This window comes from Accipiter gentilis, chromosome 5, assembly GCF_929443795.1.
Source record: "Accipiter gentilis chromosome 5, bAccGen1.1, whole genome shotgun sequence".
Taxonomy (NCBI): Eukaryota; Metazoa; Chordata; class Aves; order Accipitriformes; family Accipitridae; genus Astur; species Astur gentilis.
In genome coordinates, this window is record NC_064884.1 from 11228009 (window position 1) to 11255934 (window position 27926).

A 27926-nucleotide genomic window follows, 5' to 3' on the forward strand; every position below is an offset into this window, starting at 1 on the left:
CTGGAGATACTGGTGTGCAGATGGGTGTTACTTATCTGTAAGCACTCTAATATGTGCTGCCCCTCTTGGTAAGCTGCATGTTGTGGGACTGAGGTTGGCGTAAAAGAACGTCTTGTGCAGATCTTCAAAATACTCTGATGAAATCTCTGTTTGTATTCACTGTCAAATATTTCATCCTCCAATGCTTTTGCAAAATGCTGAATTAATTCATGGGGATTGGCAGTAGAGCTATTCTCACAGCAAATAAAGATCTGCAGCATACTAATATTAAATGGTGCATATTTTTTGGAGGTCAAATATAGCTATATAAGCATTCAAAAAGTTTCTGTGTGGATGCTAGCGCTTTGAAAAAGGCCTTAAGTGGCACACTTGAAAATGGACTTTTTTCACGCTTTTGAAACTTGTCCTCTGACTTTTCTTTGCAACAGGATCTAACTTCATTTGAATGTTACTTTTGGTTTTGTTACTATTTTTTAAAAGTTTGTTTTGCATAAATAAATCTTAATCTTAAATCTTCATTCATATGGCCTCAATCGTGCTGCCTTTTTCAAAGTGTATTTGTCTTCTGTGGGTTCTCCAGCTGCAAAAATATACAGCGTGAATGTCTGCCCGCCCCAGGATCAAAATGATGCTTCTGAGTGTGAAATTTGACAATGTGCATATTTATGCAGCTGATAAACATGTCAAATATAAGAGACGTGTTTGACAAGAAGATAGGAAGCAAAGTTTTGAGGATGTGGAGGCATATGTCCACTCTTACTGTTTTCTGTGGCATTTCAGCTATTTTTGTTGGCGTATCTCTAAGTGTTCAAGCTAATAGTTATGTTGACAGATGATATGAAGATGTAAGGAAATTGCAGTGTAAAGAAAATACTTATTTATTAATCCTCAGTCGCAGAAATTGTCAATGACAGTAGTGAGAATGGGATAAAAACTGAAGACTTTGTTATGATCCTTAGTGAGAGTTTCTTAAGTAAACACAGAGTGAAAATTGAGAAAGGACTTAGGAGTTTGCTAATTATGATTGCCTTCATGAAGAGAGAAATCATATCAAAAAATGTGCATACATCATTTGTTCTAATGTAATACGCAAAAACTATATAAAAGTAATTTATTGGGGGAAACGGTAATTAACCTATCCTGTTACCACAAAACAATTTTTTTTACTAGAGAGGAGTCTACTGGGGATAGCAATCTTACCTTTGGTTATGTGCTATTACATGATGAAAACTGCAGCTCAGTCAAACTCATCTTTCATTCAACAGATTTTCAGTTTAATGTAGTATTAGTTTATTGAGCTTAAACTTGGTGTGAAGATTGCTAAAGGTGATGTTTCAAATAAACATAATTTCCTACAGTCTTTTCACAGCGAAGCTAGAACAAATGACAGACGTGAAATAATCTTACAGTTAAGAAATATGACTTGTAAAATTTAGGTGTTTTGAGTAACAACATCCCTAATTTCTTTTACACTTGATTAACTTTTATATTGTGGTTTACAGGGCCAGGAAGACTTAATTGTAGTGTGAAGTGACTTACCAAGCTCTGTTAGACTGAGTTCTTGGTAAGAAGTATTTAAGGTCTCTTAAAAGTCTGTAGCAGCAAGAGCGGTGGGTGAAAGCCAATTACTGCTGAAAATGCTAAACTTAACAATTGGCAGGTAAAGACTAGTGTTTGGGAAACGACTCTCAGCATGATGAAAATATATACCAATCCAATAATATTGATTCCAGGTCGCTGGCAAAGGAAAGGAGTCTGTCCTGGGAGAGCTGCCCCCGCCCTGCTCTGAGGCTGCAACTCACGCTGTGAAGCTTTTTTTTACAGCTGGGCAGGGGGTGAGGGGGAGTCTACATTTGTCCTTAGTTTTGGTCCCCACTTTGGATGTTTAAATTGGCTAATATGTAAATTCTGCAAATGAAGAGTCATGCCTCCCCTGGGTCTTACGTGACCCATCAAGTTATGGGCAGCATTGTCACAGAGAGCAGCAGCTGAACTTCTGCCGAGTTGCAGAGAGGGGGTGCAACAGCCTGCCTGAAGCATATGTATCAATATACATAAAAAATAAAGATATCAAAAGTACATAAATATACTATTTATCCACCTGTCTCTGCCCAGGAGTACAACTAAACCTCGAGTGGGTCGCACACCCCTTTGCCGGTTCTGCTGTGTGTCGCAATGAAAGCGAGCTCCTTCCTTTCTGCCTTGGCATCACCCGCACCCAGCTGAGCAGCAGTGGGCTCGGCCAGACTCGTGGTTTGAGCCTGGTTACGCTGCGTCTTAGTTCGTGTCTGCTCCAATATCAGTCATCTTCAAATTTATATGACCCATTTTTACTGCACTGTAAAAACAGAAGCGATTAGTGGCAGTACACCCTGCCAGGGGTGGCAAAACCTCCAATCGCAGAGATACGCATCAGCAAGGGGAAGTAGAATTCAAACTCCCTTTTAATTTGTGCTGAGACGTTAACTGGGAATTATGAACCAGCACTATTTAATGAAATACATGGTCGTTAATAGATTGGGGGGGGGGGGGCGGGTAGGGGTGTGTGCTCAATATGTAGGACAAAGTAAGTGGTGTATCTGATTGGGTTAGTGACAAATTTAATCTAGTGTATTACACTGCTGATTCAACAGTCTTTTATTTATTTTTACTATCAAAGTGACTTTGGCTTGACGTGATCTATTCAAAGCACTAAATGAACTGTAGGCTGTATGGGTTTGACCCATTATTTCAACAGGGAAAGGAATTTAATTTGAGAAGAGTCGCAATGTACAGTATAGGAAATTTTTTTTTACAGTGTGGGAAAGCTTTTCTGTCACACGTGAAATTTCCCCAAATATGATCCCCAAGCAGTAAGTAATAATTTGCAAAGATATTTCCCCAGAATATGAGCACTTACTACATAATTTGTGAAAACTTGTATTTTCCATGATATGTTCCAAACCCGAATCCAGAGGACAAATATCCTTTTTCCAGACATTTATCTCAATCAGTAGATTTGATTGAACATTCTTCCAACACGAAGGTAGAAGACTATGTAAATACGTTAAGCATGGGCTGAGTTTTAGTTTTGCCTTTGTGGGAAAAGCATCTTGCAACTTTATGAATCTTTTTAAAATTGAAAGTCAAATTGCAAGTGTCCTGCATTAGTCCTAGGTCAGTGTTTTAAACAGTGATGTGTCTCTGATTAAAGATTAGGAAAACTGATTTGGATCTTAAAGCAGTACGTGTCTACAATGGGTTGTCCTGTTCCTAGGAAATCCCTGTGAGATAGGTAGGATCTGAACACTTGGGGATTATGGGCTGAGGCACCTTTACAAAATTCATAGAAACTGATATTTCTACATGTCCAGAAGTCAGCTCTAGGTACAGTCACTCCAGGTAGCCTTATGGCGTGTTCACTTGTGGTTGCTGTACTACTATAGAGTTGAGCAAGAACATTTGCTGATGTGATTTGAAGAGAAAGAGAGTTTGTTTTCAGTTAGAACAGTCAGTTCTGCTTGTAGTTTTAGTTGTACGTGTGAACATTTATATATATGTGCAGAAAAATGGTTTGCAGATGAAATTTTTGTATTGATCAAAATGCCAGAGATTAGATCTGGCTAATGCTTACTCTGTAACCGCACAATGTGTTTATAGTATATACTTTTTTTTTTCAGCTCTCTATGTGTTATCTTGAGAATTCAGTTATGATAGAAGAGTTGCTGACTACTTTTTTTGACACTGTTGACTAGAGTTGTTAAATACCTTATGTGCTAACAAATTTTTTTAATAAAACAGAGTAAAATGTCACTTTTGGCAGTACTGCAACCATTGTTGCAGTAAGTATGGTACTTCACAAATGTGCAGTCATAAGAGCTTTCGAAAAAAACCACTTTCAACATTATTTTAATGTATTTGTTTTATGGTTCTGAAATGTGCTTAGTTGCCAGTTGAGGGAAGAAACTGGTAGGTGGCACCAGCAGTGGTTATTATTTGGGCTTTGACAAGAGCTAGTAGAGAAAAGTAGGAATTGACATTGCATAGTGAGCGTTTCTGAAACAGAATTGGCTATTGCAACATTGAACATGTTCAGCGGCAAATGCTTTGATGCTCAAGGGATCGTAGACTCTTTGGAGTTAATGGATGACTTGAAGAAAACAGTCTAGGAAAAAAAAAAAATCACTACTTCTTAAGTTTACAGGGAATTCTTTACCATAACGTAAGAAACATTGTGTTCATGTTAAGAATAAGGCAGTAAAGATAAGGTGATTTTCTGAAAATAAGTTTACCGATTACTACTTACTTCCTCTGATTTTACTTTTCCAAACAGGTCTGCATTCCTCTGACTTCTACAATAGGAGATTTGTCTCACTTGTTAGTTCAAATTGAGGTCAAGTTTCCTTTCTCTGACTCTGCCTCCCTCTCTTTCTCTTTTCCATTCTGAAAGCTTCAAATCCAAGTGTGAGTCTATCCCATAATCTTTTTCTAACTGAAAGATCTAATCCTTTTGAGACCTGACCCTTTAATCTTGTATTCTTCTAAGACAGAGCAGCGACTTGCATGTTCATGCTTAAAGCCTGCGTAAGCATTTTCATCAAAATATAAAATGTCCTCGGTAAGGACGATAACCAGCAAGCCAATCTGGAAGGTGACAAAAGGCTCATTTTGTTACTGGTATTTCTTGTAAGGAAAGCTGGTGTCTGTTCAGTAACCAGTCTGAAATAAAAGGCTGGTCTTTGATCATTTGTTGCCCTGGAGCAGTGTCCTGGTCACAAGATCATCAGTGCATTTGATGTCCGTGGTTGAAGTTTTTGTGTTGGGTCAAAACCAGTTTAAGCTCAGGGGCAGATCAGCCTTAGAGGAAACGGTGTTGCTGCGTGTTGTGGCTCTTCTCTGTTCAGCTGAAAGTGGTGCCCTCAGCTGCAGGAGCACTCAGACATGTTTAGATGCCTTTTAGATAACACTCTTGATGTTTAGGTGACGATGATAAATGTTTAATCAAAATGTTGGCCAGGCAGCTCTAATTCTTTTTCACTTATGGACTCTGGTTACCAAAGTCACACGCCTGGGTAAGCCTGGTATAACACTATTGTTGAATCTTGGGCTTTTCCTTTTTCTCTGATCATGGGAAGCAGCCCTTGGAGTCAGGGTTCCTGGGAATTGTGGGTATTACTGAGAAATCCAGACTTTGCCTCTTAAAGCAGTTTGAGTTAGTTTATAGAAAACCAAACCAGCGATATCAAGAGCTCTCTCTGCCTGTCTTAAGAGCAGGTACCAATTCCCTTTGTGGGGAATACAGAAACCAAATCCTTCTGCCCGTCTCCAGTATCAAATGCCAGCTTGGTGCTCTGTTCAGTGCAGTTAACCCTTCATAGCATCCTTGTATCATTTACTAAAGGAAGTACTTCATTCAAACTTGAAAAAGCCTGTGGCCTTTTAATACCTTCCCTCTTTTCATCACACATATCCTGTGACTGTAGCACTTTTTTTGCTGTCCCATACAGTGTAAATTGTTCCTGCGTGCTGTCTGTGGAGCAAGGCCTCTGGTCATGATATAAGAAATACTCTCAGCAAAACTCGGCCAGCCATGTCAGCTGCCTCTGCAAGCATCCTTTAACAAAGAGTGAAAATGAAACTTAGGGATATTGTGAGTCATTGAAGTGGAAGGACTCTTGTAACAAGCAGGTATGGGAACAGGAGGAGGCCAAGGTAGAAGAGATGTTAACTCACCTACCACTTTCTAGCCTATGACGTGGTTTAGAGATGTATTAAATGCCTTTTTCTCTTCTGCCTGTTTGTAACAGTGGGACAAATAAATCCCAAACCACACCCTCCCCCCAGCCCCCAACCAAAAACAAACAAAAAGAAAACAAATGAAAAAGCAAAGCAGGCAGTTCCCATTACTACTACTCTAGCTCCATTTGCTGCCCAAGTGCTTTGGTCTACCAAATTCTGTTTGTCTGATAAGGATGGAACTTCCACTCTGCTGGAAGATTTCAGTTCCTGCCAGCATTGGATGCCAAGTACTCCAGAAAAGGTTATCTCAGCTGTCTGAGAAAATGCCATTTTCCTTGGAAAGTGCAGGCTGGCCCGGCTGTGCTGGCGGCTGTCAGCAGAGAGGCATGTAGCTCTGCCTGATAATTTTGCTGCTGCTGCTGCTGTTGTGGAGCCTCATTGAAATGTGTTTATGCTACAGGAAAGGCAAGCTTATAATTTTCCTGAGCTCCTGGCACGTTTCCAGGAAGAAGTTTTGTGTCTCAACTGTTTCTGGAGTCAGTAGGTCGTAATTGCTGCTATTAGAAGAATGGGAGGAAAGGAGATTGCGTTTACTCTCCTGTCCCATGCTTTGAGATTTTTCTGTTAGTCTTTGTTAAGACTGGAAGTTTCTGTTAAGTTTGTGAGCAACGGTCTAGCTAAGGCCAGTTCTCTGGTAAACTCTGGTGGAGGCCAGACGGCTGTTACCATCTAGGAAATAGCAGTGGGTTGCTGGGGGTCATCTTCTGTGTAAGATTTCTCGCCGTATTTAGGGATTTGGGTAACACTTAACTGTAGCATGACAAATCTTGGTGCTACGGTGCCTATTCTGGTACACCCGTAGAAGCAGGTGGATGGAGGAAGCATTGTGGCATGTCCTCCGGTGGGAGGTTTGCCAGCCGGGGCGGACAGGTTTCCTTCTTGGGTGCAACGTGATGCAAACAAAGTGATGGAGGGTAAGCGATAGAGGTGTCCTGCTGTTTCTGTAGGCGAACATGAAAGCAGGGTTATTGATGAATGGCAGAAAGTAATGCAGATGGATTGGAACTGGTTGTCAGGCTTCACAAAACCGACAGAAATGGAGAATATAACCATCCTGCAACAATTTATTACTACAGATCCTACGTTCGTGTCCTAATTCACATGAAAAATGTTGTTCATAAACTTAATTTTGGTCCAGTTGTTTTTCCATTTTTTTGCCAAAATTTTCTGTGGAGGAAGAAGCCCACAGCCGCCTTCTGACCATATCCACTTCCAGCAGCAAAAGGAAACCCAGCATTCCTGGAATTATTATCAAAATTCCTTTGTCTCCACAGGGCAGGAAGCCAGACTGCATTGTTTTAATGGCATTTTTCTAGCCTTAAACCTCTGAGGCTGTCTATATTTCTCACTTTTCTTCAGAAATCTCAGGATGCTGTCTGTGTTTTGTTACAGCAGCTCCCTGACAGCTCACTTATACACTTAGTCTACCGTCCTTGCCCTTAGCACTACAGTATCTGAGCTCATCCCTGTGTAATAAAATAGTAGGTAGTCTAGTTTTGTTGTCTTTTTAGCATTACTTGTGGTGGTCATATGTATGTAATATAATCTGATTTGTAATTCCCCTTTGACTCTTTTACTTGTAGTTTTCCTTCAGTTTGTAGTTACAGTCACGTCTGTCTCATTGCCCAGAACTCTGGGAATAATTATGTCTTTTTGTCTTCATTCTAGAAAGTCTCAGGAGATACAGTCCTAGTTTGCAGCTGCTGGGAGAGAAAAACGTTGGTATTTTTTATTTTTCTAGAATTTATTATATTTCACAACAGTATTATGTTTCAGTTTCAGTATTAGTATTAATCAGATAGACACGATAACTGTGACTGTACCATACCACCTGCTCAGGAAATGCTCAGCTAAGGAGCAAAGATCTCTCTTCTGTCTTTTTGTCTGCTGAAGTAGCAAATTTTTAGTTTTTTTGTAATCCTATAAAAGAAGCCTTCAGAATGTAGCCAGAATGAAATCCTGATAACTCTGAGGCAGGTAGTGCATGAAAAGACTCTCACCTCACACGCATGTGTGCACAGAAACACGTGCAGTCTTAATTTTTGAGGTCTGTCTCATTATTCTGTATGCACTGTGTAGCGTAAGAGGGGCCTGATGCTGAACAGGGCAAGAAAGGGGCCTCAGGAGGTCGCACAGCCCCTCTCCTTGTGCCTGGGGCAGAAGGATTAGTAATTAATCGCTCTGTGTAGATCTCAGCCTGAAGGACATGACAGTTTCCAAAGCCTTTGTAACAAAAGCCTTTCTCAGTTATTTGTTTGTTTAGGGAGAGGAAATGCGTAAATTGCTTTCCCATTAGTGAAGTAACCAGGAAATAAACAGAAGAGACCTTGTTTAAAATACTTGTTTTGTTCTGATGATGTAGATAAGCAGCTGGGAGAGCTCTGAAGTTTGACTGCTCAGTGAGTCACTCAAAGCTTTGTCTGGATGTTGAAGCCCCTTGTGCAACTGAACAAAGTACTATATCCCTGCAGGTGAATGCAGATGATTTAAAAAATTGCGGAATTATAGCAACTGTTTATTTACCATTTTCAGGTTCTAGAGTACTTCCTATATTTGACTGATTTCATCCCTGTTGAATTAAGAGGTACTTGAAACATAAAAGGAGAAGGGGCAGGGGCAGCCAACAGCAGTGTGGCATCATTTCATGTGTTCAAGAGACAGCTCAGAGTGAGACATGCAGGTTCAGAAATGGCCTTGTTGGGTGGTCGATGGCCATGTTGGCAACAAAGATGTATAGGCGGTTCTGCAAAAGACGGTATCCTTTATTTAGGGCTGCTTGGAGATATATTTGAATCTTTCTTCTAAATGTCTTGGAAGTGTAGTAAAGTGAAAGCACTTCATTAACCTCTTCGATTAGGAAGATGATCACATCATTAAAGCCCAAGGATTAGCTTCACTAATACTGGTAAAAAGCCACATCAGTGGAGGGGCTGCCAGCCGGCAGGCAGTAGCATCCTAAGGAAGCTGCCACATCTGTCCCGGGACCAACGTGACCTATATGGGATCACCGGAGAAATCTGTTATGCTGACCAGTAAATGGGCAGCTGGTTATTGAGCATGCTGACTTAGGAAGTCTCAGGTGATTTCGCTACAAAGACATTGCAGATACATGACTAGCAGAAAGGGAGAGAGAGCCCAAGGGGCTCAGCCGCCATTTGCTGGGTCTGGGAGGTACATCGTTACACAATCATTAAGTTGATAGCTTTAAAGCAGATAAATGTGTATAGTGCAGCCTATCAGTAACGGTATGTGCTGTGCTCTGTTACCTGTGTTTGAGATTACTTTTAAATTATTAGTGGCTTAATCAGCATCATGTTAATATAATATTATGCAGCATATTATGATTGCAGTGAAAGAACTGTGAAAAGGGATTGAGAAACCAGAAAACTGTGTTTATGTGGTGCATTTGGTTTCCTCTGAAGCCCTGATAAAACATAGGTTCTCCTGTTTTATGTCTCTCACAAGTGTTATTGTTCTGAGTCAATTATGTGGTTTTATATCTGTATACTTTCACAAAATAAAACACAGTCTTTAATTAGTTCTAAGACCCAGCAGCAGTTTAGGATACAGCCATAGAGATCTTGGCGAAGGCAGGAAAAGGCAATGGGACAGGAAAAAATCTGGGCTCAGGGTAGAGAGAACCATATGTCTGACCACGTGAATGGGGAAATATGCAAAATGTGCCTAAACCCTGTCCCTGGGAAGGCTTGGATGCCTAAGCATGCAGCGTGGCAGGGTTCAGGCATGCAGCACCCGAGTCCCCGCTGCCTGGCAGTCACTGCCTTGGCTGCGGTTCTGAAGAAGCAATGGCTGCTAAGAGCCTTACTGGAATATTTGCATAATCTCAGCATCATATCAGGACCCCAGATATACTAGGTCAGATCTCCAGAAATTAAGGAAATGAAGAGTTGAGGCTCGGGCAGGATCCTGCACTGGGTAGGTGCCTGGGCTGCTCTGGTACAGGCGTCTCTAATCCCCTGAGGTCAGGTTTGTTTGAGGTATCTAGAACATGCAGGATACATCTGCAGAGTTTTCCAGAGTACTGAAGTAGTTTAGTAAGGTGCTGATTTCAACCGGAGCTGGACATTTAGACTGATTCCTAATCTCTGAGATCCCTCTTGGGGCGTTCTGCTCCCAGGGATTTTGTCTGGAGACATGGATGCTCCAGCTGAGGAGGAAGAAGCCCAGGCTCCTGTGTTACGTGGCCTGGCATGCAGACTATTGGGGATGTGAGTGCCTACAGATAGTGACATACTTGCACTGACAGATTTTTGGCTTAAAAGCCATGTCATTTGAATACTTTTTATTACTCCCTTCCACAGTAGGCCCCCAAAACTCTTACAGAAGAGATGGAGGCTATGCAGGCAGCCTTATCCTCTGCTATCATGTAGCTGCCAGCATGTAATGGATAGTTAATTTTTCCTCAGAATTAGGTTCTGTGCTGAGATTGCCAGCGGAGTAATTTTACAAAATGGTCATCTTTCCCGCTTCAAACGTGACCAGGCTCAGTAGGGACAGGAAGGTGTTATTTTATGATGACTCTTTAATGGGCTGTGGGAAGCAAGAGGGTGGGTTCAGTCTCGAGGACATACTTAATCTTGCAACATCTTTTATTACATTTAATAGCCTGTCCTACATCTTAATCACTCTGTGTAGAGAAATTAATCCAAAAAACCTTTCTGTCGTGATAATTTTAAATCTTCACTGTATCTGCCCACATTAGCTTGTCTTCCTCCGGCAGTTCCCCAGCTTCTGCTCTTGCCTGATCCCGGGAGTGCTCCTCATCACTCATTCATAGAGATGGATAATTGTATAAATCTAGCTTCTCTTTCCCTTGGAGACCTGCTGGTTTTGTAGTTTCCCCTGCTGTGTTTCCCAGTAAATATCTATTCTGTAGTAAGATACTTGGGATTTTGAGGAGGACATGCTCCTGCTTCTTTTTGGGTAGGCAGAGGTGGTGACCTGCTGTAGTTGGTGCCTCCTGCTGACGCTCTGCCTCGGGGAGGAGATGCTGCACTGCTGCCAAGTGCTTGTTGCTGCAGGGACAGGCCGCTCGGATGGTATCTCAGCCAGGCAGGCAGCCTGCCCTGGGCCAGAGGATGCCTGCAGCCATGTGGAAACGCGTGGATGTTTTGATGTCTTTGTTTCTAGAGGTGAGGGTGTCCCCCTTCACTTTCTCTTTCTACTTAGCGATCAGGTTGGGCCCTCCTGGCAGCGGGCACTGTGTGTAGCCGCAGTTCTCTGTGATGCTTTCCCATCCAGTGCTACCTGGCACGCCTCGTGCATGAGGCAGGGGTGAGTAGCTGCAGGGAGACTGACGGACAGGTGTGAAATTCAAAATTAGATCTCGTGCTTGTTAGAAAGTATGACTCATTATTCCAATAGGAAACTATATTGGCAGTGCTTTTAACACAGCTAGTAAGATGTTCTGAGTATAAGAGTGAACATAAAAGACTCCTGACCCTCTCAGCAGCTTTTCTTCTACCCCCGAGACAGCAGAATCTCACAGATAATGGCTGAATTAAATCCTGCTATCTTCTTGGGTTAGTATTACGTGATACTTTTCCCCTGAAGACTGGGCGTGCCGGCATTGTTTCGCACGCGGGAGATGCTGTTGCCACGCTGGCTCTCCAGCAGGGCTTAGGCAAGGCTTTGTGCTGCTGTCTGCACGCTGCAGGTCACTGTGGGATGCTTCTATTGCAGGAAATGGAGCAGAGGCAGGATTGGAAGGGAGCCAAGGAGCTAGAAACAGAACCTGAGAGAGTGGCCTTACTGCCCCTCTTGCTTTCGTAGCACTGCCTGCTGCCCAAATATCTCTTGAAGCCATGATCATATGGTTGTCCAGGTTCTCCCAGATGAGTCTACCTCACTGGAGGCCTCTCCAAGCAGGGAGAGATGTAAGGGGTTAGGAAGGGACTCCCTGACACAACTTGCTGGGTGCCGTAGTCTGCAGCCTATAGACGGTAGGATGCCGTCTGCTGCCAGACGCTTTCAGGTCCAATTTGTTTAATGGTGTATGCAGCTACGGCATCCTTCCCAGCCTTTGTCTCTCTATCCAGACTTGCCCCACATAAACACAGAATGTGAACTGTTGGTTTCACTTGCAAGGAGATGCCTTACCAAGGAGGAAGAGTGTGGGTTGGTTGTTCCTTCAGATATTCTTGTGGCTATCGATCTTTGTTGTGAGTTTTGGCATCTGTTCTGTAGTTGTAGCAAGAAAAAGTGTGTGTGCTGTTGTTCAGTGGCTTCAGTGATGTGAAAGCTTCTATTTCTGCTTTCTCAGGAACATCATTTGAATTTGGTTTTGAGTCACACAAATAGTCACCCATGAAAAGGGAGTTTAGAGGTTGGATAACTGCCTCCTAACAAGGCATTAGATGAGCACAAAAATGATTCATACGTTTGATTTGATTCAGAACTCCTGGAGATGTAGTTTTCCGTTTTGGCCTACATTGCAGTCTTCAAAGTGGAAGCCAATATAATTATTAACTAGAGCTTGCTGTATCAATACTAAAAGTCTCAAGCAAACTAACTTTTCTACACTATGCTTCTTCAACATCTGATGATTGGAGCCTGTGAAATACAATTCTACCTGATAAGAAAGGTGGCTGTGAGCATCTGTGGGGAGTTGCAGGGATGATGAAGGACCTTTAGCGCATGTATTTGACACCTCAGTCAGTTTGACCCTCTGGTCCTCTCCTTTTTGCACTAATATTGCGGTTGTTGGGAAGCTTTATATATTGATGTATTGTTTTTTTCATTTTGTTGTACCACAAATGGTCATTTAACATGGGCACAGCGGAACTGGGAGAAGCTGGAGGTGGCTGTGGGGGTGCATGGGGCCATATAGGTGTGCATGGCTTCACACTGGCCATGTGTTTTGCAGGGGACCCAGGGCCTTTTCAGCAAGGGACCACTTAAGAGATGCAAATCAACATGATCAGGAGGCACTGATGTAAGGTAAAAATGTCTTTTTTGTAGATTTCTTTCTATGAAACAGTAGTGAAACCCTCCCTTATTTATCTCTCCGAACCAGCACCCTCATCTACCTTCTTCCCTAAGCAAAGCTATTCTCAGGCTTGCCTCTTCCAACCTTTCATTTGATTTTGCATAGGAGCCCACTGAACACCCGTTCTCTCCTTCTGCTGCGCTTCTAGTTGGGGGATGTGCCTGCAGTTGGGGCACACTCCTAATGAGCAAATGAGAGTGCAGTGGCATAGGGACAAACCCAAGCAGTTAAGTAAGTGGAGCTGATAAGGATTTTACCAATCATAAAACACACAAAATCAATACTAGAACAAGCTAACAGTCAGTGAGAAAGGTTTTAGCAATAGCGTAATGGGTTTGATTTTCTCAGTTTTCATCAATAACGTGGCAAATGCATTTAGCACAGGCTGAAGCAGAGCTAACAGGATATCAAGCAGGCCAGCAAGAAAAGCTTTGCCATTGTCACCTCTAGCACGAAAAAACCCCAAACAAACCAAGGTTAGTATTACAACAGACCATTAGCATGACAGTGTTATCCAGCTGTTAGCAGGAGTGTTATGAATAGCTTCAGAGAAGTAGGAAACAAAAGCTTACCTCGTCTGACATCTGATATCATTTTTAGGTACTCCTGTAGTCGAATCCTTTCTCTCTGAGAGTTTTTTAAACTTTTTTTTTTTTTTAAGCTCTTTTTTTGTATCTTAATTTAACTGGAAATTTTGTTGAACCCTAAAGCTAAACATGCAACAAAACCTCCAACAAATGCAAACCTAAATCACTTCTTAAGTGGAAGCCAACCCTATATTTTTAGTAGGCTGTGTCACAGGCAGCATTTGGGTGACCTCAGGTGTTCCTTGGGTGTCCGCAGCAAGAATGAAACCCCTGGGTGCTGCTGCAGCAGAACAATGCCTACACCTTACCACAGGCAAGCATGTGCACAGCAGCCTGGTCGGCCCAGGCCTGATTACCACAACTGCATAATCCACAGTGCCAAAGTGGCACTTAAATCCAGACAAATGCAAACACATTGGCAATCTGAGTCAGACAGCATCGAGGAATCGTTAAAGGCATGGCTAGGGCCGTCTCAAGATAACAAGAAATATTTTTTCTTCTAGTAAATAGATAATCTGTGATTAAAAGCTGTTGCAACTGAGAAAACACTATTTTTATATGAAATCTGTGTAAAAACATCTGATTACAGAGATGACGTAATTAGCACATGTCTGTGTGTAATGCGTGCTGAAAAGGGGAAACATGGCACGTGTTGCCTGAGAAATAGACCTAAGTGGCAGGGTTATCATTGCATTCTGGATGTTTGAATTAGCATATGTAAGCTTTTCCCTTTGCTAGGATTCAGTTTTGAAATACTCAGTGAACTAGCTAAGCTTAGTTAATTATATTTTTAATTACAGGGAGAAGTCAAGAAGTGCTGAAATCCGTAATTACAAGAAATCTCAGCTTGGGGTGGGACAATTTCAGACAACAGCAATATTGAGAAATGTGAACCCTATCTTAATGCTAATGCTATGGTGTTCGCTGTCCCAAAACTTTTTGAGAATATGTGCCTTAGTGGTAAATAGCTCCTAAACATTTTGGTGAGCTTAATAAAATTTTGCCTTAGGCAAACGTCTTTCTGTCTACATGATAGCACTAATCCTAAAGTCTCTGTGTTACAGCGGAATTCGGCTGCACTTTAATAAGTTCTCCAACAGTTATTTAATAGGAGTGTTATGCAAGATGTGCAACCGTTATAGAAAATCATAGAAGACGGGGCTAAAAATGACCTTCGGAGGTCGCCTAACCCTGCTGCTGAGAAGCTGGACACTGCCAATGTAAACACTGAGCAGCTTCACCAATTCAGAGATGCAGTTGGTGTAAATTTGCGTCAGTGTAAATCCAACTGTGATTTTGTATTTTTTTCTTATATTCAAACAGGGTAGCTGATGGATTGCAGTAATAACATATTTCAGCCATGAATATTAATATTGAAGTAATTAAATCAGATGACTGGGAATTATAGGACAGGGAAATACTTTGAGTGTCATTGAATCTGCTCCCCAGTTAGCATAGAAACCCTTTCATAAACGTATGGAGCTGTCAGTTAATTACAGGGCGGGTTAAAGTAACCCTTGCACAGCCTTGTTTTTCATCTTCCATTTATTGAAAGTTTATTTCATTTTCATTGTGGGATGCTGGGTGTGGATTTGAATGACCAAAATCCGATTTGATGTGCAATGATTATATTCCTGCCAACACAGTGCAGGAAGAGCAGCATAACAAATGACTTTCCCTGCTGAAGTTGAATATACCTTAACTGAACCTTCATAGCCATACATCAAAGTATCACTACACATAACGTGCTAAATTCTTTGCTGAGGTAAATTGTTGGCAATTTCCCTCATTTATACTGTAGGTATTTAAAATATGCGTATTTGGATGTGACAGCTCTCCAGATTCTGGTGACCTCCTTTAGGAACATGAATACCAAATAGAGCTGAGCCAGTGGAAGCAGAAAATGTTGATGTTAACAGAACCAAGGTGATGTCTGCATTATCATGAAATTGTGTTTTTCTGTTTTCTGGCCATGAGGGTGTAAAGACTGGCTGCTGCTGCTTCAGAGCAGCCTTCTGTCCAGCATAGCACCTTCTCTTCATGCTGGCCATAAGTTAATGGCCAGGGATCGAGGCAAACAGTGTTATTCTTTTCTCGTAATACCTCCAGCCTTCGAAGTATTTTCATCTTGGAGGATTTCACTCTACTTCCTCTGAGATGTTTGCTTTCCTCATCCACTGTATTAACAGTTTTCTCTGAAGTTAAAAGATTCTGTACATTTATTTTTTTTCTTAACTTCCATGAAGCAAGTAGCATCTTTTGCATTGATGGGTTTGTCCTTTAAAGTTGGTCGAAAGGAGGTTTGTGGAATCCCAGTGCTCAGTTTTTGCAGACAACTATTATAATTTGGAATCAGTGTTTTTTAAAAATACAGAAAAATGGAATTTTAGTCATTGAGTTAAAGCACTTGTACATTACTTTCTGAGTTTATATCAGTACTAGAGGTGTTGCATCTCCTGCTCTTTCTTTACCTCAAATACTTCTCTGGTCATATAGATAAAATCCCTTCCACCTGCCATATGTGTTTGTTACTCAAGCACATTTGAACAAGTACAAGTGTAGGCTGAACCCTTGAGTTGTCTGTGAGTTGAAACCCCCCAGTCTGCAAAAAACCAAACCCAGAAAAAAAAAAGGAAAGTATCAGAATTTAACATGACATCCTCAACCATTCTAAAATAGCGGAGAATAATCTAGCTTAAAGAACATTATGAATTACTTGATAGACTGAGATCAGGCACAGTCACACAAAAATGGGTAAAGCCAAGGCAAAAACAGGCATTTGGCAGCAACTTAAGCGTCTGATGAAGCTTGACATAACCCCAGCATATCTACTAGCTTCAAGAGTGTGGATGTCAAAAGAAAAAGAGATCAGCTATGTAAACATTGAGGTAATAACATGTTAGAATGATGGATGTGGAGAAAGGGTGTATTGTCATTGAATTTCCCTAAAAGCAAGGTATTACTGTGTCTCTAATAATTTGGAAGAGAATTTTAGTTTCAGCCCTGGAACGAAGCGCCACACGGTGATCACACTTTCAATGATGCTAAGAGCACAGGAAGTGCAAGTAGGGCAGCTCATTTGGTAGGAATCCATTCCTGAGAATGGGAATTGTTCAAGATTGTTGCTACTGTAGAAGTGCCTAGCAAAGGAAGATGGGAAGGAACGGAAATAATGTAGCCAAGAAGTCCACAGGTGATGAAACTGGTAGTTTGGCTACTGCAGTGTCACGTCTCTGTGGTCAGATCTTGTTTAAATGTGGGCCCAAATTAACTGTTCGTCTGTTTTTATTTGAGTATGTGTTTGATCTCAACATAGTTAACCGTTTCTGAGGTATTACCCAGAACATAGTAGTTGAGCTTTTATGGTGTGTCATGGTTTAACCCCAGCCAGCAACTAAGCACCACGCAGCTGCTCACTCACTCCTCCCCACCCAGTGGGATGGGGGAGAGAATCGTGGAAAAAAAAAAAAATCAAACTCGTGGGTTAAGAACAGTATAATAGAAAAGAAAGGAAGAAAACAATAATTATAATGATAACAATAATAATAATAAAAGAATTGGAATATACAAAACAAGTGGTGCACAATGCAGTTGCTCACCACCCACCGACTGATGCCCAGTTAGCTCCCAAGCAGTGATCTGCCCCCGAGGCCAACTCTTCCCAGTTTACATACTGGGCATGACATCACATGGTAAGGAATACCCCTTTGGCCAGTTTGGGTCAGTTGTCCTGGCTGCGTCCCCTCCCAACTTCTTGTGCCCCTCCAGCCTTCTCGCTGGCTGGGCATGAGAAGCTGAAAAATCCTTGACTTGGTCTAAACACTACTGAGCAACAACTGAAAACATCAGTGTTATCAACGTTCTTCTCATGCTGAACCCAAAACACAGCACTATACCAGCTACTAGGAACACAATTAACACTATCCCAGCCAAAAACAGGACATGGTGTTAATGCAGATGCTGTTTTTCCCTGGTTGTGTTCTCAGCAGAGGAAGCTCGGCAGATTTGTGTTTGGAAGTTTATCTATAAGCAGTCTACAACTCAAGTTTAAGATTCTGCAAACAAGGGAGGGCTTTTCTGTGTACTCGCAGCTCTGTGAAAATGGGCAATGTGAGATAAATCTGTTTGGGGAAGGATAAAACACAAAAAGGTTTTATAACTAATGACATCAGCTAGGGATCATCTTGTTTGTGCAGGTTATGTTTCAGAGCAGTGGTTGCCTGACAAATTGTAGTATCTTATTAAGTGCTTTATTATAAGACAACAGTAATGTTATGGAAGCGATCCTAAGTTTCTGTATTGCATTCCCTTTGGGAGATGTTAATTTTCAGCTTAGATACTCAAGCTGAGGCATTACTATCATCAGTTCATTCTGCTTCAGTTTTAAATTGCTTAGTTGTCTTGTGAAAATTTGCCTGGGATGGCAATGGGAGTGGTATCAGGTAACTATTTTCTGAATGGCATTTTAAGACTTGCTCTTTATTTAGAGCTCTTTACTGGTCTCCAGACTGATTAAGAATAGATGAATCGTATAGGCCTTCTCATAAATACTTTCAAGATGCAACTTTTGTTTGTTTGTTTTAAAGTTTGGTGACAGTGATTCACTTTGTGTATTTTCAATTCCTCCATCTTTTATGTCCTTGATTGGCTTTTCTGCTCATTTTTTCGTCTAAGCTCATAGCATCACAGCATAAATATATTAACAGATACTGAAATATATATGCATCTAGTCTATGTGCCAAGAAGACTCACATAAATAAGGATTTGCTAGATCAAGCCTTTGGTAGATGACCTAATTTTCCATTTTAATCAAATTAAAAAAGGATATTTATTTAACTGTTTCACACTTCAGAAGTGTTAACAGGCACAGAGATTTCAGACCAAATCCTCAGCTGGTATGAACTGGCATCGGGAAGTTGTGACCTGACAGCAGAGTTACGTGATTTGAAGCAGCAACGGTCTCAGCTCTGGACTCCCAACATAAATTGAAGAATTAAAACTGAGAGGCAAACTTTGCCAAGAGGTATACTTTGTATGAGGAGCTAATAAAAGGTAAACCAGAAAATTACAAAAGACCCAGAGCTGAAGAGAATCCAGAAGGGAGCTTGCATGAAGTGGGCTGGTGGGCAGAGCTGGGAAGTTGGACTCGAGCATGAAGTCCAAGCCCAAGCTAACATAGGAGTGGACTTGAAACTGCTCGTGAGTGAGAGATGGCGTGTGCCAAAGAAAGCGCCTACTTCAGTCCCTCTGAAAAGACGGCTCCACAAAAACTGCCGTATGTAGAAAACAACAGAGAGAAGAGATGAGATGTGCTGGGAGCTGTTGCCTATGCTAATGGCCATAATGGTGAGGGAGCTTCTGCAGCTCCTCCCAAAAGTACTGCTGCTGGGAAGGAAGCTGATTTGATGGGAGGGACCCCGTCATATAGAGTTAATTGAATAAGCTGTTCATCTTCTAAGTGCTCATCTGAGCTAGGCTTAGCAACTCTCCAGAGATGCACCCATCACTAGCTATGAAAATCCTTATGCAGCAGAGCACGCAGAACCTCAGATTACCTCTTTCCCTTTTATTGTACAATGCTATTTTTAGTCCAGTGCCTTGCTGTATATTAATAATTTTTGACAAATTACTGGGTTGTGTGGTCTTTGTGTTGTCTAAATTCCCATGCGCTACCTGTGCATGCATATTTTAGCCTATTGCAGTCTCATAAGAGCAATAAGCAACACCTTATTTCCCATCACCTTTATTTTATGGGCAGGCTGGCATGGTGATTAGATATCAGAGGAAACTGGTGCACAAATTCATCTGTCAATTTAAACCAGCGAACAGCTCTGTTGTCCATGAAGCTTTGCAGGGTTATATCAACGGACAGTACTGCCCCAATACCCATGGATTCTGTACCATCAGTCATCAGAGAGATAATTTTACTAGTTACGTGGTAGTATGAGTACAAATACGTTACTGGAATTGACATCTCGGAGAAAGTTGAGTGGGTCATTGAGTCAGCAGTGAGTACATGGTGGACTTCCATCTACGTACAAGGAGGTACAAGAGTCACGGCAGTGTTTCTGCACTGAGAAGATAGCTTTTCTCTTACAGTCAAGTGCTACTTTCTCAGGCATGTATTTCTCTTAGATACAGGACTTTAATAGCAGAAATTCTGTGTGACCCAAGACATGCATGATGATAAAGTGATTGAATGCTTTTAGAGAGGGATCATGGATCTACTCTTCTTTCATAAAGTTCTTGGGAACAGAGCAGACTAGGAGTGACTCATGCTCCCTATAATCAACCAAATTATCTCATGAGGGTCAGTGAGGTTACTTGTGAAAAGAGTGGGCAGGATTTTGCTCTTCAACCAAGCCCACATAGCAAAGCAGTGCTGTGAGAGCATGTCCTAGTGTGGTACTGTCCTGGCGTGCACGGGGTGAGGAGTACGCACCGTGAGCAGTGCTGTGCCTTGGGCTGTCCTGCTATCAGCCAGGCTCCAAACCCTCTCAGGGCTGTGGGGACACACGTCTGGTTTCTAGCACAGGTTCAAGCTGTGACAACGTGTCCCTATCAGAAGCCGAAGCTTGAGCCTCTGCCGGCAAGCTGCTGTATTCCCTGCACGTGAGATCACGGCTTGTGGGGGGAGGCTGTGTGTGTGGCATCGGACCTCCGAGGGACTGTGTGGAAGGGCATCTTTGACTGCGTCTTCCTGCAGAAGACTATCTTCTCTTTCAGGGCTTTTCAGCGGTGACTTGGTGGGATAATGCGTTGCTCTCATGGAGTATTTCCAAAACACGGTACGAGCTCATGGAGCTTAGGGGTTGGAAGAGCTCAAGGCTGTGTTGCCTTTCTGTAAGATACCTTGTGTCTGAGAAGGGACCACCTTAAAGCGCAGCAGTTTAGAATCAAAAGCACCGAGGAATTGGATTAATTCTAGTATCGGCATTATTTGCGCTGCCCTTGAGAGGAACAGAGCTGAATGTTTAATGGACATTTGAGAGAGGCAATCTGCTGTGAGTACAAGTCAGAATGTGGCACAGGCTCTGACGCTAGTAAACACAAGCAGATCTCTGTGGATAATATGAGTGTTTTTTTCTTTTTGATTTTTAGAACCAACCTTGTCCTATGTTAGGCAGCTGGAGGCAAGAGTAAGACAGCTGGAGGAGGAAAATCGCATGCTGCCCCAGGTGGGTGACTTCTGTTGGTGGGAACAGTAGCCAGCAGCTAGACAGCAACGCTCGAGTCTTTGTGCTTGAGATAAAATCAGTATTACTTGTCATTTGACGTTACTGCATTTGAACACTCAGGCTGATCATTTGGATAAACAAAGGCACTCGCATCTGTTTGCTCTCTTGCTCGTGATTGAGTGCGATATTCACTTAAGGCTATGGCAATGCTTTCATTAACTTTTCTCCTTTGCAGGTGTTGATACCTTGCTAAGAAAAATTCTCTGGAAGCCGGTACTTATAATTAATTAATTTAAGGGTTGAAAATCTCAGTGAACTGACCCTTTACATTCTGGTTTTATTTCAAGAGCTTCTTGTTACTAAAATATCAAGTACACTTTATAGTTAACCAAAATATTTTGTTCTAAAAATGCAAATGTTTTAGGTAATAATAATTGGGTTATATAACTTTTAATATTTTGAGGAATATATTACATACATAAATGCAAGATTGAAATTAAATTGAATAAATAAGCAAATATGAAGTTAAAGGTTTTCCCAATATGTTTTTAAGAGTGAAAAATTTTGAAGTTCATGAAGAATGAATCAGAGACTTGTAATTTTTTATATATACACATATATAGCAGCGCATGTTTCTATTATATTTTGTTAAGTAATCCTTAGAAAAATCCATAAAGTCTCCAAATGAAGCTGCCCACTTGAAGGAAAAAGAAGTTGCATTTTGTTTAAATCAAACACTAGTTTAAATGAAGACATTGGTCTGAAGAAGGAAAGTGCCTTTTATTGAACTTAGCACTGTTATTTGAACGTAAAATCCAAGATACCAGTGAAACATAGTGAGAAGTAAAATCCACTGGCTGAGATTTATTCATTTGTGTAAGCTAAGATTAGCTGGAAATCTCAGCCCCAAATTAACAATTTCCTTAAGGTGGATTTTAAGTAAAGTGTGGTGGTTTTTTTCCTCACCTATAATATGACAGTTGGAAGGGCCTCTCTAGCTCTTGTTTAGCTCTTGACTTGCTAGGTGACCTTGAGCAATTTATGTAACTTCTCTGTACCCTAATTTTTTGATCTGGAAAAGGAGGACAGCAAGAATGGTTAAATTTCTGTCCATTAACATGTATACAGTCTTCAATAGGAAAGACAAAGGTTGATCTTCAGTGATAAAGAATATTTTCTTGTCATGAACAGTTTCAGGGCAAATGTTAACAAACCTGCCTGAAAAAATACCATTGTAGTTTGTCTTGGGTCTGGAACAACACTGGGGGATAAATTGTGCGGAACATTCTTTGTGGGAAAAATCTTTAGAAGTGGCCATGTGTTTTATTTGTCTGGGTTTTGAGGTGCTCGAGTGGAGACCCATGAAATGCATTACCGGATCTTGCCAAAGACTGGAACACCCACAGTGGGGGCGTTGAGTTCATTGAAAATATCTTAGTTGGGGTGCCAAAACCAGAAAATAGTGCTTGTGAAAATAGCACCTAAGCCCATAGCTGTTGCAAAAGTAATTGTAACAAAATATGCTGATTGTGAGACTTTGAAGGGGGAGAACTAGGTGAGCAAGCCTGCAAAACTGCTTTTTATTTTTAAAAACACAGGTCAGTTTGTCTTATGTTTGGTTTTGTTGGCACAAGGATCTGTAATAGAGTTCTGAAAAATCTCCTAATATCTATAGATACTTTATTATAAGAAATAATGAGTGACAAGGGTTCACGTTTCCTGGCATATCTTACTCACCTTTTCTCCTTAAGAAAGTCATTGCTTTGGGGAAAGGAAGAAAATGTAGACACCAAGCTCATTTCGACTTTGCATTCAGTTACCTTGGCGTTAAACATTTGCATGAGTTCGTTTTGGGGGTTTGTTGTTCCTGTGAGTTAACACCTTGAACGTGCTATCAGCGGTGATCAGGCCCTGTCACAAAGACAAGGATGCGGGATGGAAACGGATAAGCTCCTGGCCCTAGTTTGATTCCATTTAATGGGAAGAATGGGAGTTTGTTGGGCGTTAAGCCAAACAAAGCACTTTTGACAAATCAGCTGAAAATAAACCAATGAGCTCCACAACTGATGAAGGTTTTTGGCACAGCTCTTACTCAGCCACAGTGTTGTGCCTTAAAATTTCACTAGTCCTTCAGTAAGAGAGTGCCTTTTGCTTTTTGCATAGCACCTCTTTGATAGCGTACTGGAGCACTGGGAGGGCTTGGGAGTTGCAGGACTGCACTTTCTATGAGGGAGGTGACGACTCACACTCGTGAGTGTGACACCTCTGCTAGGTCTTTACTGAAGAGTCCTTGCCTTGCTTTCTGAGACTTTTTTCCTCTCCTCCTGCCACACTTCTCTTCTTTTTCCTCTCTGCTTTCAATATCCTTTCTTTCCCTCCTTTTCTGCTTATGTGTCACTCATGAAAATGCACTGGCACATTTGTTGACACCCTCTTCAGATAAATCACTCCTTTCATCTGTCATGTAGGCGTGGTTCTTTTCCAGTTTCTTTTGCTTTGCTTGTCTCCCTCCACACATATTAGTTTTCTTTTCAAAACCCCACAGACCTCTTATGTAAAGGTTTTATTAATATTTAGTGGCATGAACGTTTCCAGAGAAAATGGTTTTAAGTGCTGCCATCGCTGTTCAAATGGAATCTGAGTTTTTGTTCACTCTGCTGTACTGAAGGGCTTCTTTGTCAGGGGAAATGCAGTACCACCACTGAGTCAATATTTTAGTTTGATCGGGTAATAGAAAAGGTATAAAAATGTACATATTCACTTAAGCCCGTTAATGTCTCTTCCTGTGCTGCACAGTTGTTCTGGTGGCAGTTTATAGCATAGTAGTGGTCTTAAGAGTTATGAGAAGCCATAGATGGGTTGTAGGTTTGCTGTGTCGGCAAGAGCTGTAATTAGCTGTTCTTTGTTGTTGTTGTTGCTGTTCTTTTTTTTCCTTCTCTCAGATAGCATATAGCAAGATATGATCCAGACCCTTTCAGTTTCTGGCCACAAATAGGATTTTTGTGCAAGAAAGCAGGTACTTTCCAAGATTTATGGTATGCAGCTGGGTCTTCTGTTGAGAATGCCAAACTGTGCTGGCTGCACCTGAGACAAGGGGTGTGCAGCTTGCGCTAGTGCTTCTCAAACGCTCATGTAGGTAAGGTTGCGTGACAGCAGTGTGTAGAGGCAAAAGGATTTGAGCAAGAACATTTCTGTTTTGCTGGCTGGATTTCAGGCCAGAGTAGTTCCCCTGTGGGGCTAGGGCAGGAAAGCTCTCTGCAGCACACGGGCTCTGGCAGTGCCGCTGCCTTCTGCTGTCTCAAAACGTACATGAAACTACAGCATCGCAGCGGATTGAGTTTTGTCGCTAACATAAAAAAAAAATCCCTGTGATAGTATGGCCAGTGCTCTAGCCAGAACAGAGCGTCTATGCATATTGTAATGAAGATACTCAGCAATAATTAAGAAAATATGTAGGGGCCAAACAATGGATTCAGATTCCACTTACAGCTTCCTGGGCTGTGACAGATCTGTTATGTCAGTGAGTAACTTCAGCTAACTGAAAACAGGAGTGTTCTCCCAGACTTGATGCGGTGGGTAACTCCTATCCATGCCTTATGCTGGGGGAAGCTAGATCAGGATCTGGCATCCACATGTCAATTAACTGAAGATATCCCTGAATTTTCATAGGGGTAGTATTTCAGGGTTGATAAGCTGAGCTGAAATGTTATGGAAATGTGGACATCTGTCATATAATGACAGTGAATGCATTTGCAAAAGATATACTTGGCAAGCCACCCAATTTAAATTGCTTCAGTTTTTATTTGTTTCATGGGAGGAGGGAGCAAGAGGCAGAGATGGAGAATTGTCAGACATTTCCCCCTTCTAACTCTCTGTCCTTGTAATTCAGCTTTACCTTTTAATGAAGGGGAAAGGAAGTATTGCCAGGATGCCGCTTTGTGAGCAAACAAACTGCCTGGGTCAGTGGGGCTGGAGGCTGGATGCAGGGAGCCGAGCTCCTGGCTTCCACAGGGGGCAGCCCCAAAGCCGTGAGGCAGGTGTGGTGCAGGGCTGAACCGGAGCCCTTCTGCTCCCTCTCACGTGGGCTTTTCTGCCTCCATTTCCTCGTTCTTTCCTTTACAAGTCTTTTGATCCTTTTTTCATCTCTTTTTGTTGTTTCTCTTTCAATTCCGCTGTTGCTTCAGGCACTTTTGGGGGGGGTTGCATCCTTGCTAGCCTTTTCCAGTCCTGGTACCTTTAAGTGTGAAATGACAGGCATGACCCTTAGGCACGCAGTAGTTCATTTTTAAGTACTTCCAACACTTTCCATTTCCCTCTTTCTTCCCACTTCCATTAGATTATCACTTTTTATTTCAACCCATGTCCAGATCTTTCAAAACCCTTTTTGCTGAGATCTGTGGTTTTTATTTTCCTTCTGCATGGCATGGTTTCAGTTATAAATCTAATTAGAAGATGGGAACTGTTTGAATAGTAGTGTCACTCGCAGTCCAATAGTGTTTGTCTCCTCCCTTCCATAGCATGTAGAAGAATAGGGAATCCTTCAACCAAAATGTAATTAAAACCCATCATACAAACCCATGTTACCTAATCATATCATTAAATATTTGCTGAAAGTAAATCAACAGCATCCACCCACCTGGTTCTTTCATGTGGTCTCATCCTCAGTTTGAATTAATAGGTCATTAATGGAGTGACTTTAGTTTACAACAGCTGAGGTTCTGACCAGAGTCTTTGTCTCAGGGTGTCCTAAGCATAGCACTTCCATCTTGGTTGGCACGGGCAGGCTGAATAGCAAGAGTTTATGGGCAAGATACAAATTCAATAAAAACCTGATATGCAAAAAGAGTTGCAGTTCAGCGAGAAGGACAGATACTTTATTTTTTCCAGAGTAATTTCCAAAAGTCTGGAGTTAGTTTGTACTCATGATTTTCTAGTAGAGTCCACTGAATCTTCCAGACTTTAAATAGTGGTGGTTTTTATATGTGTGGCCTCCAAGATTTGGAGGTGCTACAGCCCAGGGCCTTTTTCTCTTACCAGTTCATTAGCAACAGAGGTTTGTGAAGGGCCTGCTGAAAATGGGTGTTTCTGAAGGTGTGTAGCCAGCAATGCTTTTGGCCACTCAGAAATCTGAGTGTGCTTCAAATATGCTATGAGAATATGTGGATTTCGGCAGTGATATGCAGAAGTAGCAAGGTCATCTTCTGCTGAGGTCTTTGAGAACAGGAATTATGGTGAATAACTGCAGCATTTTAAAATTGTGCATTTTAATTGACAGGAATGTTCCCTAAAAAAACTGTTGCCGTTTTGTTTAGGGTGTTATTAATCCAGCAGAACAACATACTACAGCTCGCTGCTTTCTGGTTTTCCTTTCTCCTCCTGTTTGAAACAAGCTGACAAACACGGCCTGTGTTTTCTTTGAGCTAATGAGGAAATTGAGGGCTGAGGAAATCAGAAAAAAGCTTTGAAAATCAGGTAGTGATTGAACCGGTGTGACATTTACCCAGCAGGAAGAATATACTTCCCAGTAAAGCACTTGCCTCTGGGATAAAAGGCTGCTGGAGAATGAGGTCTTGTGCATTTGCTGAGGTAGGTCTCTGATGGTAAGCGAACAGAGCAATGCCCAGTGGACAGGAAAATCATGTTCCCTCAGAAGCTCTGGTGAATTGACTGCTACTGTCCTTGGGGCAGAGATGGACCGTGTTTTTTCCTCCTCAGCTATCCCTGTGTGCCGTGGGGAGGTTGTGAGTCAGGCAGCAAGCGGCATGCTTCCTCTGGAGGAGCTGGCAGACAAACTGCCACTGACTTGAGCTATACAGTGTGCTTTGCGCTACAGTGGTTTTCATTCATGACCATCCTTATCAACAGTATGGATTGAAAAAAATGATGTTTTCTACTGGCTCAAGTAAAAAGGCTCATGATTAGTTCTCTCCATCAAAGAATACCCTGTTCTACACAGGGGTCTTTATTCTGTCTGTGACCCCGGTACAGTGCAGCGTTTGCCTCTGGCACTATAGGAGAATGGCCTGAGTATCCTTAACATTTTGCAGTCAGTGCGACGGAGATGCTAAATTTCCATTTATCTAATTTTTTGTTATGTGATATTCTGGGGTTGAGTGAGATTTCCTGTGCTTTCTATTCACTAGAGTCGTGTGTTGGCATTAGATATTTTGTAGATTTACTTCCCACAGAAAATGGATCTGCACATTCAGTGATTGCACTCTCTTATCTTCCTGGCAAAATGTACACGGTATATTATGTGGATTTTACCTGCTTCAGACAATGTGCTTTCTGCAGCAGTATAATCTGCACAGAGTACACATTAGACTCAGTGGAGGCAACATGCAGACCATGCTGTAGCTTGGGCACAAGGGCTGGGCAGGGGCAGTAGGTAAGGTTGGCAGTGTAGGATGAGGAAAAAAGTAAATTATTTCTCAGACGTTAATGTTGTGCAGCACTGTTTATTCAAAATTACTCAAGATGTTTAAAGTTAATACAGATTTCAGTCTATGGAGCCATGACTTCATCCCTTCTGTCTTATTTGGTTCCAATTCCACAGCTTTGTTACTGGATAATAAATGAAAAGATTGTCCAAAACGTGGACACATGGGATGCCTACTTTGAGTGGCTGAGTGGCTGTAAGCAAGTGCTATGTGTGGAGCTAGAGGAGCAGGGGAACAGGATTTCTCTTCCTGTTCTCAAGGTCCTGCTCAGGATCCAGTTGTAATCTGAGTTGGGCAGTGGCAGGGAAGGGACTCAGTGCAAGGAAACTCAGGTCAAGTTCTGGTGGAAGGGTAAACATGGCCATGCTCCCCAGTGGCAAGCAGCAGCTGTGATGATAGGTCTGAAAAGCGCACTTCCCTCGTCTCCCAAGGCACCTTGTTTTCACACATCACCACTTTGGCAAAGAGCCTTTTCCTCTTGTTTTGCTTCACTGCCTCAGAAACTCATAATGCGGTCAGTAGTGCCGATTGTGTTCTCAGGCTCACAGGCCTTGCCAAGGAATAGGGGACGCACGTTCAGGCTGGTCCCATCCGCATCATCTGCTGGAATAAGCTTCCTCCAAAGAAGGCAGAAGCTGTACTGCCTCTGTGGAGTGGCCTCACCTGAGATAAGAAGTCCCTGAGCTGGACTGCCTCATTTTTTAAGAAAAGCTTATGTCTCTTATGAAGGACAGAGGGAGGAGGGAGAAGGATGTCCACAGGGGAAATACTAATTTTCAGTCTCCTACCAACATGTGTTGAGGATGCTGTCTGCTTAAAGCAGTGTGTACACAAGTTTCTTGTTCTCATGAAGGGAGACAAAAATGTGCTGCATATGGCACAGAAGAAGCTGTGGAGGACAGCTGCCTGGAGGAAGGCCTGAACTCTGACAGCA

At 42.0% G+C, this 27926-nt stretch overlaps 1 protein-coding gene across 2 annotated transcripts in view; it reads left to right on the forward strand.

Moving 5' to 3' along the window:
- CCDC85A (coiled-coil domain containing 85A) overlaps positions 1 to 27926 on the forward strand; it is an 81134-nt gene that overhangs the window by 41898 nt on the left and 11310 nt on the right. For both annotated transcript variants that reach the window (XM_049801062.1, XM_049801063.1), the window contains exon 3: positions 20476 to 20552. In XM_049801062.1, coding sequence (XP_049657019.1) covers positions 20476 to 20552 — 77 coding nt within the window. The remainder of the gene's footprint in view (positions 1 to 20475; positions 20553 to 27926) is intronic.